This window comes from Phocoena phocoena, chromosome 12 (assembly GCF_963924675.1).
Source record: "Phocoena phocoena chromosome 12, mPhoPho1.1, whole genome shotgun sequence".
Lineage (NCBI taxonomy): Eukaryota > Metazoa > Chordata > Mammalia > Artiodactyla > Phocoenidae > Phocoena > Phocoena phocoena.
The window spans coordinates 70,905,306-70,922,123 of NC_089230.1; the positions used below are offsets into that span (position 1 = coordinate 70,905,306).

Consider the following 16,818-nt stretch of genomic DNA (forward strand, 5'->3'; position numbering starts at 1 on the left):
TTTCTTAGACAAAAGCAATCTCAGTCTTGTTTGGTTTGGCTTTCCTTTGAAGTAGGTCTCAGAGTCAACCATGAAGTCCTGCATATTATACTGCATTACAATTATCACCTGAAATTTAAAACAATTATGTGATGCTATGTGAGTATACTCTGTTAACCAGAATTATAAATAATATATTTAACATTAATGACCTAATTTGAAGTTACAAATATTAGATATATTTAATACTCATATATTAATCATGTAAATGTATTTTATATGTGTCACGTGTATGTGTATATTAATAAAACTGATATTGGAGGAGTTATATAGGGTTCATTCTCTGTGTCCTGTTTTGTTTTATAGCTATAAGAAACTGGCTGAGAATAAAGAATCTGAATTTGTTAGACCTTTACCCCTTAATATGAACCAAAATGTTATGTCTCAAGAACCACAAACTGTGAACCAATTTTTGGACAGAAATGAAGAGAATGTAGTTTTAGAAAAGGCAACAAATGAAGGTACAGAAACTAACCATCCAAGAGTAAATGCTGTGGAAGAACAAATAGATAAAATGTACCTTGATATTTTGAAGAAAAAAATATCTGTTGGTCCTTCATTATTACCTCAGGGTGACAAAATAAATAAGGTAAGTTTTTATAATTCACATTGATTTGACATATTGATAAATGAAGTTATACAAATACTATTGATAAGTATGTACTTCTTAAGCTAGTGGGATTGGTTACATTCTAACCTCCACGTAGATCCTGGATATCTGTGAGCAGTCTATAACAACACCCTGTAGTCCCCAAATTTAAAAATAGCACCGTAGCATTAGCTTTCTTCTTGAAGCCGTTCTTTATATTTTTCATTTTTTTAGTAAAGGTAGTCCAGAGTTTGAGTAACATAAGAAAATAAAGTGTATTCGTCATTCTAGTGCTTTTCAATCTTTCTAGTAGTTTGTGTTCTGCAAAAGTAGGTAAGTTGACATTTCCTATAAATGCTATTAGCAGCTCTTTAGAAACTTATATTTCATTGTTCCTTTTTTCTCTGTTCTTGATTTATTCTGATTATATAGGCTCCATGACCACAGTATTCCATTTTTATTTTACAGTTCTGAGTTATGTGTTTACCATAAATTATCTCCTTGTATCAATAGAATAAGGCAGGGTACTAATAAATTTTTACCTTTGAGAAATCTGGAGAAAAAAGAAGCTAAGACTTTTGTCATTTCAAAACATGTTCTTCCCTGCTCTCCTCCATGTTGACTCTAGTAATTACATGTCTTGCTTTCTGGCAAGCTTATTTTGTTTTATTATTTTGCTTTGTCTTACTCCTGACTTTGAAGATGTGCTTCCAAATACTAAAATTCAGATGAATTAGAGAACTTTAATATAATGATTTGCCTTCTACGAACTATGTTCTTTAGTAATCAGTATGGTTTTGCTATCTGTTAAATCTTATTTGCAACTGTAGTCGAAGTTTAAGTACTAAAGAGCTTGTACTTGTATGCAGACTTTTAGATCTCAACTCAGTTCTGGAGAAGAAGGGGCTGGAATTGGTAAACAGCTACCATACAAGAAGGCCAGAAGTGCACCTCCTTTATTTAAAAGAAAACCCCAGAGTGGATTATATGCATCAGTTCGGAGCTCAGGGTATGGCAAACCCAGTTCACCCTTCAAGACATTTTCTAATCTTGAAAAGAAAACTTCAAAGGACATTATGAAGAGCAAAAGCTTGAGATCCATTCCTACCTCAAATCAGGCTAGGAAAAAAGGTAATCATATACTCTTTTCATGATAGAATTCTGTACATATAGTGTATCATTTTATTTTCTTTGTTCTCTACTTTCCCTGTTTCCTCCTTCCATGAACTTCCCTTATTCATAGAAAAAAATTATTCATAAGGTACTGCATTCCATCTTTGAAAGATTCAATTCAATTGAGTTCAGGAGGTTTTTCATCATAAGTTCTAGGTTTTCCTGAACGAGACCCAGAAAGTATGGGAAGTGAATATAAAATAGGAGAGTCAAACCCCTCCTCATCTGGTTGGCTTTGTAATATCCAAAATATTTGCCAGAGAAGAGCTATGAATTCAGAATGCAAATGGCAACATATAAATGAGGGTCAACCGTCTGGGTATTAGTTCAGTATAGACTTGGAGAGTAAGGATGTTTTATAGATCAAAGAATGCATACTTTTATACTCAGTGTCTCTGTTAGTTATTTCCTAATGTAGTTGCTTATCGCTATATTGGCAGAAGGAAAGGGTAATTTTCCTCTTAGAAGCCCATGCAGCTAGTAAAAGAAATAGAAATGCTCAAGTCAAACCAACATTTCTGTTGCCTTAAGACTCCAGTGGGGAAAGGAGAGCAGTAGAGCCAGAAGCATTTTGTTCTTTTCTTTGTGATTAAATCAAATAGGTTACCAATTCCATCTTTGTTTTCTGGTGATAGTTGTCGGAGGAGAACTAACCTCACTGGAAAATTCACTTCTAGCTTAAAAAGTAGGGAAGTGCCTTTCCCTACTACTGTCAATTCCAGGACCACTTTGTCTATATTTAAAATTCTTTCAGCATTAAAGACTCTTCTTCTGTCTGTTTTGGTGTGTCTTCACTGCAGCGATCTGTGTGTGTAAGATGGAAAGGCTAGGGCTGATCTGTATGAGAGTGCAGGAGAACAGCAGTGGGGGATGGCTATTCTGGAGAGACAGGAATATGATTGTTGGCTTAATGCAAGCTTCCTTTCCTCCTGTTCTTAACCTACGGACCTCTGACCCCTTTTCCTAAGAAGTCTCTTGTGTTCTCTTATTTTCTCGTTTCTGTGGGACATCTGCTTGTGATGTTGTCATCTACTCATTGTTATTAATAATTAACTGCCCATTGGATCTAGTGCTTAATGTTAAGGAAAAACACCTGGAACATTTCCCAAATTTTAGAATCATCAAGAGGAGTGTGAAAATTTTACATTAATGTTTTAGGAGTATTCATTCTGTACTTTCGGGATCAAGAAAATGAAATTTTGTTTTTAATATTATTTACTCTATTATATGTATTTTAGATAAACTAACCACCAACATTTTTGAAGTTTGCTTTATCCAGATCCATTCACATAACAAATATTTTTTGAGCACCGACCTTGGTCCAGGCAATATTAGAGGCCCTTGAGATACATTGGTAAACAAAGTAGGCAAAGATATCTCCCCTCCCTCATTTTGTGGAACTTTCATCTGATGAGGAGAGATAGACTTTTAGCAATATGCATAGTAAATCAGTAAATGAGGTTATATGCTAAGGAAAACTAAAGGTAGAGCAAGAACGTCAGTGGGGGAGGTCACAGTTTTCAATAAGATAGAGTAGGCCTCCTTGAGAGAGCCATTTGAACAAAGACTTGGAGGAGGCAAAGGAATTGGCCGTGTGGATAGCTGGGGGAAGCGTATTCCAGAAAAATGAAATGACTAAATAGTACAAAAGTCCAGAAGTAGGGAGTGATGCCTGGCATGTTCAGGGAACAGCATGGAACCCCATACGGCATGGGCAGAGAGAGTAGGAGATGAGACTGGAGAGTCAAGGGAGAGGCACATGTAGGCTTTTCTAGGGCATTTTAAAGACTTAGGCTTTCACTCTTAGTGTGAAAGCATGAGCCAATGAAAAGTTTTGAGCATGAGAGTGATTCATCTAATTATCCTTTAGACAGATTTCTTTGGCTGATACCTTATAGACCATATACATACAAACATATACACACACTGTAGAGGACACAGGAAGAAGCTCAGAGCCCAGTTAGAAGGTGATGTTAGGAGTGCAGGCTAGAAGTGATGGGGCTGGAACCAGTGTGGCAGCAGTGGTGGTGATGAGAAGCGGTTGGGTAAGGGTATATTTAGAAGACAGAACCAAGAGCCTAAAAGATCGGTTTGGGGTTGTGAGAGAGGAATCGAGGATGATGGCAACTGGGAGAATGAAGTTACTCTCTCGCTGGGATGGGGAAGGCTGAGGGGGAGTAGATCTGGGGGTGGAGAGAAGACCAAGAGTTCAGCTGTCGAGGTGATAGTTTTGAGGTGTCTGTTCTACACACAAGTAGAGAAAACAAGGAGGCAGTTAGGTAGAAAAGTGTAGAGTTAAGAGGGTGGTGTGGACTGTAGGTTTCAGACGTTAAAGATGAATATTTTTGAAGCCATGTTTGTCTGGGTTTTTTTAATTGAAGTATAGTTGATTTACAATATTGTGTTAGTTTCAGATGTACAGCATAGTGAAATTTTTTTTTGCAGATTATATTCCATTATAGGTGATTACAGGATATTGGGTATAATTCTCTTTGCTGTACAGTGAATACTTGTTGCTTATCAATTCTATGTGTAGTAGTTTGTGTCTGTTGATCCCACACTTGTAGTTTGTCCCTCCCACCCCTCTCTCCCCTTGGTAACGACGAGTTTGTTGTCTATGTCTGTGAGTCTTTCTGTTTTGTATGTACATTCGTTTGTATTATTTTTTAGGTTCCACATAGAAGTTTTATATAGTATTTGTCTTTCTCAGTCTGATTTAACTTCACTAAGCATAATGTTCTCTGCAACTGATGAAGATTATCAAGAGAGCATATCTAGAGAAAAAGGAGGCAGGGCCTGACCCCTGGGCATGCTAACCTTAAGAGGTCAGGCGGAAGAGGAGTCGCCTGCAAAGAAGACAGAGCAAGGTTGCAGGAAACCTGAGTATGCGGGGTCCTGAAAGCCAGGTGAAGACAGTGTGTAAAGGAGAATTGATCTGCTCTATCAGTTGCTGCTGAGGGATAAAGAGAGATGGGGACTGACAGCTGGCCTTTGGGTTTAGCAGAAAGGAAGCCATCAGTATTGGACAAGCAGTTTCTGTGGATATGTGGCTGTGAAAGGCAAGCTGAGTGAGAATAGGAGGAGTGGAGTTGGATACTTCGAGCTCTAGATGCCCCTGGAGAAAAGCATGTAAAAGGTAGGAAGAAAAAAATGGGGCAGTAGCTGGCATGGAAGTGGAGTTAGGAGAAGCCTTTTATTTTGCTTTGTTTTGTTTTAATGGGAGAAATAATAGTTGTGAATGAATAATAGTATGTTTATGCACTTTGGAAAGATGCAGTGGACAGGCAGAAATGCATGATGGAGGGGAGAATTGCTAGAGCAGTGTCCTTGAGTAGAGGAGCTGTCTTGGGATCCAGTGCACATGGGAAGAGTTGGCTTCAGAGAGGACCGTGGACGGTTCGCCTGTGGGCAAGCCGATAGGAAGGGGGGAGATGTGGGTGCAGACTGGTGGGTGGGTAGAAGTGGTGAGAGGTTGCTTCCATTTACTCTGAGAAGTAAAGTACAATGTGATGAGGTGGCAGTGAAGTTGGGGCAGGGGTGTTGGAGGAGGGAAGATGTGAAAAGGCAATCCTGGAGGGTTAGACTGCAGCAGAAAGCGTCGGCGTGCAGTTAGTGACCACGCGTGTAAGTTGAGACCAGGCAGGGTGTGTGTGTATTTGTATATGTGTGTGCACAGCCACATTCTACTGCACGATTGCAGGTGTTGGGTAGTTGTATAGTTGGGGTTATCAAGAGGCGTGGCTTTTGCCAAATGAGTACAGTGAACTGAGAGAGGAGCAAGAAGGGAGAGACCAATGTATGTGGAATGTAAGTTGAGTCGTGAAGGAAGAAAAGACGTCGGGGGGGTGATACAGCATGACACAGGCAGGACCACAAAGTGAGTCCCAGGGGGTCCCAAGGATGGTGGGAATCCAGGTGGGAGGAAGGATTGATGGAGAGTAAATGCATTACTGGTGATAGAAAAAGATCTAGAGCGCCAGTGGGAGAGAGCAGCTGGGGCGGAGAGGCACGTATATACAGGGGTTGAAAGGATCTCCTGGGCGTGTATGGAAATTACTGAGAGTGAAGAGAAGTAATGTCATGGGGTGGGAAGGAAACGAGGGGGTTGGTATAGAGGTTGATAGATTAAAGTAATATTTTTATGGATATTTTCCCTATTTCACAATTTCATAGTGCTTGTGACTACCGAAATAAAAAAAACACATCAGTAAAATTCATATTAAAGTACAATGGTAAACTGTGACTGTCTATTTTTCTACTGAGCTACTTTTTCTCATTAGACTATCCATTAAATATGATTTTTTAATCTCTGTCTTTTTATTGGAAAATTTCCCCGAGTGACTTTAGTTTCATTTCCAAAGAACTGGAATTCCTTTGGGGTGGTTGTTACTTGTCACAGCTTGGGTCTTCAAGAAGCAGACCCTGAGGCAAAGATGAGTGTCCAGAAAGTCTAGAGACTGTGCTTGGGATCCACATTAGGTATGATGAAGAAGAAGCCCAATGACTGGGGCTTACGCAGTTAGAAGGCTTCTTTTTTTTCACGTAACCAAGAAACCAGGGCTCGTCACTTCATAGCTGGTGCAACTGTGCAAGGACCCTTCTTTCCTGGTGCAAAATCCTTAGTCGGTGATTTTTGTCTTCCTTGTCACAAGATGGCTACACAACCTCCAGGCCTGTCAGGAGGAGAGGTGAAAGGTAAAAGATCCCTGCCTGTTAACTCAGCAGCTTCTTAATCAGAAAAGTAGTCACTTTCTTGGAAGTGCCATGTAGGAAACTTTTGCTTTCATCTTATTGGCCAGAACTTTGATCCTGTGTTTCCTTCCCACCCCTCTCCCCAGTTGCATGGAGTCCAGGGGGATGGGTGATTTTAACTGGCACACTGCTGCCCAGGGCAAAATTAGGTTTCTGTTATTAGGGAGGAAAAGGAGATTGGCAGCTAGTGGTGTCTGCACGTGGCAGTTTTCCTTTTTATTCTAAATTAATTTTCTTGGGCTATTGCCTCTTATATTTTTATCTTTAGACTGATATGTTTACTGTCACAGAAGGAATAATTGCTCATTCTTTAAATTTAAAAAACACAGAGAAGTAAAAAGAAAGCAATAATTAGCCAGGAACAACTGAGGTCACACTGGGTGAGCCTCTTTCCATGCTTCTTGTATGTATGTCCTTGTCCAGGTCGAAGGAAGCGGGGATGGGAGCTGGAAGGAAGGAGACAGGCAGGAAAAACAGACAAAGCATTTTATAAGAACAGGTCACACTTCATAAGTTCTTTTTAAATAAAATATTAGATTGAGCTTTACTTAAATCTGTAAGACGAGAAAGAAACTTCATCCTAAGAAATACTACATCTCAAAAGATCCCTTTAAGAAAATAGACTGTGGAAACCTCTGAAAGGTTGGCAAAACCATGTTGTTGTTTTTACCTACATTTTGTACATTATCTGTTTTCCCTTCTATGAAATATGAGGTAGTAAAACCCCCAGTCACATGCCTGCTACCCATTTTTGTTGGATTTATTTTTGCTTGTTCAGGATATATTTAGTTTATTCGCTCCAGCGACTGTAATTCTCCTCAGCTTTTTTTTTTTTTTTTTGCGGTACGCGGGCCTCTCACTGCGGTGGCCTCTCCCATTGCGGAGCACAGGCTCCGGAAGCGCAGGCTCAGCGGCCGTGGCTCACGGGCCCAGCCGCTCCGCGGCACGCGGCATCCTCCCGGACCGGGGCACGAACCTGCGTCCCCTGCATCGGCAGGCGGACTCCCAACCACTGCGCCACCAGGGAAGCCCCTCCTCAGCTTTTAAATGAGGGTCTTGGTTCTGGCTATGAAAGGGCCAGAATGCTTTTCACCAGTCCCTTGTCCATCGCTTCTCCATTCTGGAATTATTTTGATTGGTTTCTTATTTGACTGAATTTTCTTAATCCATTGTTTTTTCAAGAAGGGTTCATGGGTTCCAAATTCTGCAGTGTTTTTTCACGTTTGAATTTTATATCCAAGCAAATTTTCTTTCGGGTATAAAGGGAAAAGATACTGTCCATGTACTATTATTGAAAATAATTACTTAGAGAAACCAAAATTAAGAATCCAGGAAGGGAGAATTGTGGTATAAAAGCACTGGCTGACTGCAGCTTGAGCAAGAACCACCTGCCACTCTTGGCCACCACATCCTAGGGAGAATCGCAATGCTAGCAGAATCACACCCCATTCGTTGGCCATGTTGATGCACCTCCAGTGACTTGGAAGGATTAGTGCCTGCTTTTACAGTGATTCAAACAGTTCCTTTATGAACACTTTAAGACATTTCTCGAGAAAAACCTTCCACATCAAACAATCCAATTAAATATGATTATTACTCTATAAGGAAAATCCTGCGTGCCCAGAAAAGATTAGAAGGAAATCTCGGGCTGAGGTACTATTGGGGACGTGTTTCTTCTTTTGACTTTCCTGTATTTTCCAAATCTTTTAATGACCATGTATTTCACTTTAATGAAAAAGTAAACTCTGCATTTGAAAAGTTAGCATCTTGAAAAAATTATATTAAAAATATAAATTTCAAATGCTTCATTGACATCTAAAGCAATCAAATAAATGTTTACTCAGTATGCAGTTCAGAATCTGTAATAATTGAACATGGGCCTCAAGACCTCTTCTAGGTATTTCCCTTAAATGTTTATTTTTATTATTAACTGAATAACTTACTGGCCTTAGAATTATTTCCACTGTTTGAGGGTTTACGAGGTACCTTTTAAAAGCTGAAAATCTCACCAGAATATATATACATTAATCACATTTTTTCTAAATTAATAAACAGGGTATTATAGCAGTATTATCATTTTGTTTTTTAATCAGATTTAAACTACTTGTTATAAAGTTTCCATGTAATCTATATTATTCCAGTGATACTATATCTTGATATACGTTACTTATAAAAAATGTGCTCTGAAAGCACATTTAATCTGAAGTAAAATGCTTCATAAAGTTATCAGCTGCTCTTTGATTCATTGTTTAGATATTTTTATCAGCTGTGAACATTTGACAGAATAATTATTGAAAAATAATAAAACCTAAAATTATCCCAATCTGCATTCTCCTCACGTTTATTCAGCTCCAGTTGTCATTTGACGTGAATCTTGTGTCATTACCCTTCTGTGTCAAATTGAGCAGAATGTTGATTATGGGCAGGAGTTCGGAGTGCAGTGAAACAGATGCGTTGCAGGCATCAGCCTGCTTCGTGATCGTCGTTTGTCTTAGTGTTCTCATTGTATTAGTACTTACTGTTACATAACTGCTGAATACACACTCAACTTAGTTTGTATTTGTGGTGCTTTTATCCATTGCTTACAATCTTCAGAAATCTTATCTGGAACGAGACTCATCAGGCCTGCAGCTTTGGGTAAAGCAGCACCCCAAACGGAAAGTTGCCTGGCTACTCCTAAGAAGTCTGAAGGCCCTACAGAAGCAGATTCCTGTGCTCAGGTTCAGAATGTAGGTATTGAATTTCAAAATAATATTCATAATGTTTTTATGTTCTGTAATTATATATTGAAACTAAATTATAAATAATGAGATATATGTAATTTCTTTTATGTTGACTGATATTCTTGTCACACAAGAATTTATTGATCTTCTTATACAGTAGAACATTGTTAACCGTGTCATTTTTATTCTTTGTGGGTTTTTTTCCCCTAACCACCTGTGTTCAAACCTAATATTTTAACTCTACATAATGAAGTAATGCTTTTCCTTTAAAGGATTCTTCAGGATACCATGGTGGGAACAAGGAGACAGAATTGATTATGTTTAAAAGAGTTCAGGAAGCAGAGGAAAAATGGAGGGGTGCCCAAGCCCTGGTTGAGCAAATTAAAGTCACATTCTCAGAAAAGGAGAGAGAGCTGGAAAACAAGATGGAGGGACTAAAGAGACAACAGGAAAAGGAACTCTTCAGACTGAATCAAGACAATTATATTCTACAAGCCAAGGTACTAGACACATTGTCCTACTTCTCCTTTTATTTAATTAAAAAAGAACTGGTACTCCCCACTAAATGCATTGTCATTTGCTTGTCCCTGGGGCTGCTTCACTTGATATATTTGCTGTATAAAACATGAACATGGTTCATGAGAGTGCCTCCTTACAGAAGAGCCTACATAGAACCCCTGGGGGGGAAAATTGAAATTGAAATTGTCTCATTTTGATAGTTTTCTTGTTAGCAGTCCTTTCTGAAAACAAATCCCTTGGTTCACTGTGACCTTCACGGAACACAGAGTTTCAGAAAGAAAGCTGTGGAAGGTCTAGATTCAGAAAGTGACACTGTGTAGCATTTTTGAGTTACTTCCATCATCAGAACTATCAGCACGAAGCACACTGAAGTGGTTTAACTGTAGTTGGTGTTATGATCATTCCACTGTGGTTATAAGGCAGTCTTAGGTTTATATACCTCGAATTTTCTGTTATTCTCCCTCACTGCTCACTGTATCATTTCCTTCTCCAAATAAAACAATACCTGCATGTTCTCAAAGTTAAGTGGCTTTGAAGAATCAAACAAAAAACAAAGGTGGTTACATTTTGGAGAAACAGCTGATCCTGTCACTGAAGAAAAATTGAAGCAAATCCAAAAAGAAATACAAGAACAAGAGACACTTCTTCAAGGATATCAACAGGTATGGCTCTTCAGCACATAGTGAGTTTGTCTTGAGATTCTTTGATTATAAAAATAGGCATTTAAAAATATTTGTGTCCATTTAACAGGTAATGGGAATTCTGGCAATGCGGGGAAGTAATAATTTGACTAGTCTGTACATTTCTCATGGGCAGAATTAGAGTGGTTAAGGGCATGGGCTCTGGATTCAAAAAATCTGGTTTTAGACTTTGCTTCAGTACCTGCTGTGCAGCCTTAGGCAGATCATTTCACCTCTCAGCCAGTTTCCTCATCTGTGAAGTGGGAGTGAGGATAATAGTACCTGTCTCATAAGGTGGTTGTGAAATTAAAATAAGACAGTACAGATCAACCACTTCGTGCCTTCCACACAGTAACCAGTTACTGCATGTTGCCTGTTACTAATTGTAATAGCCATATTTCCTTAGAAACTGTCCTCTTTTTCTTTAATTTTCTATAATTTTTTCAGTAGATAATATTAGCTAGTTTTGATATTATATTGAGAAATATAAATCTGAAATCAATTGCCAATGCCCTGAGAGTGAAAAACAATTGAATTAAATGGGAGAAAATGAGTGTGTCCTATAGAAGCCATACATTTGTTCTCTGGGATGATGGAGTGTTGGTGGTGTTGACCTGACAGTCAGCCAGGGCAGATTTGGTGATCCCCAGAATGAGACTTGTCTTAGTTTCTTTCCCATCACTCCTTTTTCTTAACTTGCCTCCCCTTCTTCTTCTGTCTCATTACCTTTTTCTTTTGTGACAACAATAGCCTAAGCATCCAGCCTACCGATAACCAGCATTTTCATTCCAGGGACATCCAGAGAAAGCATCACCACATCAGAGACTACAGCTTTTGCTGTAAATGAAATTGTACTGATTTTGCAGGACACCCCACCATAGAGTTAGTGAGAATTGTCCAAAAACCCTTCCTGCCATGCTCAGCTTGCTGTATAGGACATGGGTTTTAAGGAGGATTTCACAGACCTATGAGTATGCCAACCACCCACTCTCACAAAGATAATACAAAATTTATGTGTCTGTGTATGTATGTATATTTCTGAGTTTCATTAACTCTGCAGATAATCAAGCACAGACTGTGTGCCAGGCACTAGGCCAGACGTGGTGAGACAGTTCATAGTTTTCATTAGATCCTCAAAGGTCTGTGGTTTTCATCAGATTCTTGATTTTAAAGAGGTTACTAAGCCAGAGCATTTAAGCACAGATGGGTACTTTCTCCCCCTGATCTCACTGTTTGAGTCCCCCTTCAGCTCAAGTCAGGTGCTGTACTGGGTCTAGTCTCTGCTCTGCTCTGTCCTGATCTTCCACAAACACCCAGTCTCTAACTCCCTGCTCACAGAAAGTTCCAGAAACAAACATGGATACCCACCGTGGATACATCCAATTACCTCACAGCAGAAAGACGGGCCAAAAATAGGAAAAAAGAAGGTGCAAACAGTCCCATTGGCCTTTCCATCCCTGGTGCCTGAAGTCAGGATGTGGTTATTCCTGCAGTCTCTCCCCCATTTACTCCTGTGAAATGCGGTACATTATACTGACAGGCTCTTTGGCTTTGGGAATTTTTTTGCAACTTTTTTTTCAAGTAAGCGTTTTGAGCATTTTAGAAAGAATTGTTTTCAGGTAACAGATTTTCTTCTGAGACAAATCAAAGAGTTTGAAAAAGATTTTGCTTACTCAAAAACTGAAGAAATTTAAAAGCTATTAAAAATGTTTAAAGGATGTATCTTTTAGAAGCAGATATACTTATGTAAGCACTACTGATTTTCAACTAAAACATAATTTTCCATGTATAAAAAGGAAAACGAAAAATTGTATAATCAAGTGAAAGACCTCCAAGAACAAAACAAGAAAAATGAGGAGCGAATGTTCAAGGAAAACCAGAGTTTATTCAGCGAGTTAGCTGCCTTAAAGTAAGTCCTTTTAAAATTCTTAAAATCAAATATACTTGGACTATTTCTAAGCATTTTATTGTTATATTAATAAAACATTTAGGATACTTAGAAATTTTAAAAAATTGTACACTGATTTACAGTTCTGTAACTTTTGTATTTTTAATATTCAGTGGATTTTCTCTTGATATTAGATGACTAGTACATACTTTCAGTATTTTCAGTATATTCGTATTTGAGTTCGACATCTATTTCAGGAAATTGAATATTCCTTTTAAGCCTGAGATACTTGGGTAATACATCTTAGTAATAATGCTGTTAGTAATAATAGTAAAGAGAAAATACAGTATTATTTACTGTCTTAGGTCAGGTTCCATACAAGTAGAGCCTGAGGTGGGGATCCTCATGGAGGTGATTTCCCGGAGGCTTAGTCTCAGGAGATGGGGAGCCAGAGAAGCGAGATGGGGGCGGGTAGCAGGAGGGGAGGCAAGTAAGAATGTGGTCTCGGCTGGAGGCTGGCTTCATTCTGCTCTCGCCAGGAGGCTCAGGAGAGCACATTGCATTGCAGAGTTGGCCCCTACTTGAGGCACGTGGGGGGCAGCCTTTTGTACCCCCGAAGGCAGCCAGTCCCTGGCTGAGGTGGGCCCCAGGGAGTGAGTGGGGGTATCCTCTGGGCCAGGGGGCAGGGGTTGCTATTTGGCAAGGGCATTTCTCCAGAGAAGGAGAACCTGCGAGTTACTACAACCAGCACTCACCGTGGCAGGCTGACGGGGCACCAGCAGCCACTTAAGAATCAATCGTACTTCAGACTGTACGGCCCTTGGGATGTTATTACATCCGTCTTTAACACACTAAGTGAAAGAGCTGAACCAACAAATGTGGGCAAGCTAGGGTACTGTCTTCTTTTGGGAGATGACTGCCAGCTATGCATCATTTCACGTAAACACCTAAAACTTCACATAGGACCGCGATCAGAAGAAATTTCTTTGGCTATGAATGTCATGTATGTTTTATTTATTTACATACTTCTTCCATTTTTTTTGTAAGGTAACTTAGGGCATGTGAGGCAGGGCTGCTGTTAGCTCACGCTCATCTTTCATGCAAAATAGAAAAAAGCATATCTTGTAGCAGACAAAGTTGGAAAATACACAGGTTGGCTAGTGAGGGCACTTTTGTGTAAATTATGAAGGGGAAAATGCCCCTTTCTCCTCGTAAGTGTGACCCCCCAGCCAAGGCTGATAATCTGCACAGTTCTGAGGCATGAAGGCATTTACATCTGCTTTCTTCCCAGATGCTTCAATAAAGTATTTTAAAATTTCATATCTGATAATGTTGCCTGGCTTTTTTTTTTTTTTTTGCGGTATGCGGGCCTCTCACTGCTGTGGCCTCTCCTGTTGCGGAGCACAGGCTCTGGACGCACAGGCTCAGCAGCCATGGCTCACGGGCCCAGCCGCTCCGCGGCATGTGGGATCTTCCCGGACCAGGGCACGAACCCGCCACGTCCCCTGCATTGGCAGGCGGACTCTCAACCACTGCGCCACCAGGGAAGCCCTGTTGCCTGGCTTTTAAGAGAGAAGATCTATTCCAGGATCCAAACCTGAAGCTCTAAATGAATTTTCACAATGGAATAAATGGTTTCTTTAGAAAGTAGGGTTAGGTGATCATATGTGTACTCCTAAACTTGTATAATATCTCTGGAAAAAAACAAAAATTGATCTTACGGTACCAGTAGTAGACTGTGTTTGTTTTTATTTGTTAGTTTCCATAGGTTCTGATTGGCAATTTGTGTTTCTCAGGAGTCTAGAATGATGTGACAAGGAGTACAGAACACCACAGGGGAAATGCAGCAAGTCTTTCCGGGAGATTGATTTTTTTTTTTTCTGAGAATTGGCAGGAAATATTTTCATATTACAAATAAACCAGTACTCTTAGGGTTTGGGTTCTTTTAGATTATACATAAAAATTTCACATGAAGTATACTTCTCTTTTAGTATTTTAATCTTTAGTTTAAATAAACTTTCTCTTCAGTGACTCACATAGTTTCAACGTACAAAGTGTTTTTAATTTTTAAGAATTGAATATTTTGTATTGAAAGGAGTACCTTTTAAAATATATTCTTTTATTTTCAAAATAAATCAGAGAACAGATGCATAAAAGTCGTTTCCTGTCTCAAGTAGTTGAAGATTCAGAGCCCACCAGAAACGAGAATTTTACAGATCTGTTAGCAGAACTACGGGTGGCACAGGTAAGTTGCATAAGGATTTTAACCATTAGCAATAGGAAAGATTGTTATAAAAATCTCTACATGGGTAAAAAAAAAATCTTTTGTAATTTATGAAAGAATAAACTCTGCTTATAAATTTCATACCAATTAAAAATTAGGAAATATATAAGGTTAGCACTGGGACACATGTGACCTTACTATAGAGGAGACAGTGTGATGCTGGTTTTAGATGGCATCCTCTTTATAATCCAACCTCTCATCAGGCATTTATCACATGGAGCCATGGTTGGAGGCATAACCTTATTTAGGGCATGTATACCTAACTTCAAATTCCTCATTGGAAATGTACGGCTAAAATAGGAAAATAATTTGAAGATAATCATTCACCTTAAAAAGTTAGCTGGCTTTTCCTCTGTCTTCCCAAGCGGACTGTGCGGTTCTAGGGGGCAGAGGCTATATCTGCAAATATGTGTGTCTGATATGCCTAACACAGAGGTGAAATGCAATAGCTACTGTATAACTTTTTTCTTTATTTGTATTGAATTGTTATAAAGAATATGGCCTAGAATTTTCTAAAGCAATATTTATCAATAGGAGAAGTTTGGGGATTTAGGGCAGATTAATTCTGTCTTAAGCAGAACAGTTCTAGGCATTGCATGATTTTTATCACTCCTGTCGCCAGGAACTATGCTCATGGTACCCACCAGTCACTGCAACACTCAAAAGCACTGCCACGTTTCCAGACATCTCCTGTGGGAGGGCAGTCAACTCTCCCCACTCCCTCCCATTAAGAACCACAGCACTAAACTAAAAAGTCCTTCCAATCTATTTGAATGATTATGTAAATTAGAAAAATTCCAATTACATATCACTTTTTAATTAGAAATTTATTATATAAAGTTAGGTTATATAGCACTTTAAACATGCCTTAGTTCAATAATTGATGCTTAACAGACTTTTATGTAAAATACAGCTTCAAATATGAATCCATTAGAGAACTTTCTTAAGATGCATGTATGTATAGAATGATTAGATAGGTAGGCAGATAAGTAGAAAGAAGGAATAAATGATTGGACACCCGCACTTATCAGTGGGCCTCAAAAACTAGCAAGTTACGAGAGCAATTAACATTGCTGAAGTTTATGAAGACTTGGGAAAACATGGTAAGGTTTCAAGCACAGCATTAGCTTCATTTGAAGGCTGTTATTAGTGACCTTTTAAAAGTGCTACTTTGAACACACTTTTTTCTGACAAACGGGAAACTAAAACTGCCACTGAACTCACTGGAAAATGCTGGCTAAAAATAAGAAACATCTTGTAAGTGCATAACCCAGCTCTCAAGAAAGTAAGGGGAATCTCTAGGGGTCAGAAATGAACAGGGATACAAACCTAGCAGTAAACATTGCTCCTGGGCTGTCAGTTCACTAACCACGAGCCTTGAGCTTTAATAACAAAGTAGAGATAGGACCCCAGGATTTCAAAGGGCCACATCCTTCAGTAAAACAGTGGTCCATGAAAAAACCCACCCACCTTCAGAAGGGGCTGAAATATCAAGAAAGCTTATCTGTCTTAACTTGATTTCTGTATAGAGAGGGGGAAAAAAATCCCCGCTGAGAGTCTTACTAGTTGTTCAGTATAAATGTCATCCCTACTGCCTTCATTTGTGTTTTAGTATTTGAATTGACACTACTTTCAAGGTTTGGTCATACTCAAACTGGAAAAAGAAAACAGCACAAAAGGTGGTCCTGAGTTAGTGATCATCTTAAGTGTGTCTTAAGAAACACATGCAAAGCGCTCTTAGGGGTATCCATCCTTAACCCAGCTCACATGGTATTCCTTCAGGTAAAATCCTGCTGACGGTACACCCAGAATGCAGAATTACAAAACCCAGGGAAACAACCCACTGTGAGCAGGCATGGGATGATTTAACAAACAGCAGGATTAGAACCCCAATCAAATTACTGAGTAGACTATGAAATAAATAGACTTTAAATGATTTAATATACAAAATAAGTGAGAAATTCAGTGTGAGGAAAGAACAAAACAGACTAGGCAAATTCAGAGAAAAATAAACAGAATAAGTAGAAAAATTAAATAGATCATACATAACTAAGAAGAAATTGGTAAACTAGAAGATAGATCTAAGGAGCTTAGAGTGAAACACAAAAAAATAGAGAAATGAAAAATATCAGAGATGTGAGATACTCTAGTATGTAATTAAATTTTTTTTA

The 16,818-nt window shown here is 38.9% G+C and overlaps 1 protein-coding gene across 1 annotated transcript in view; it reads left to right on the plus strand.

Annotated features, from left to right (window-relative positions):
- Positions 1–16,818, plus strand: part of CEP162 (centrosomal protein 162) — an 89,458-nt gene that overhangs the window by 38,562 nt on the left and 34,078 nt on the right. The window contains exons 11-17 of the mRNA XM_065888945.1: positions 346–628; positions 1,498–1,759; positions 9,149–9,282; positions 9,549–9,776; positions 10,317–10,457; positions 12,272–12,384; positions 14,503–14,608. Of these exons, the coding sequence (XP_065745017.1) occupies positions 346–628; positions 1,498–1,759; positions 9,149–9,282; positions 9,549–9,776; positions 10,317–10,457; positions 12,272–12,384; positions 14,503–14,608 (1,267 nt within the window). The remainder of the gene's footprint in view (positions 1–345; positions 629–1,497; positions 1,760–9,148; positions 9,283–9,548; positions 9,777–10,316; positions 10,458–12,271; positions 12,385–14,502; positions 14,609–16,818) is intronic.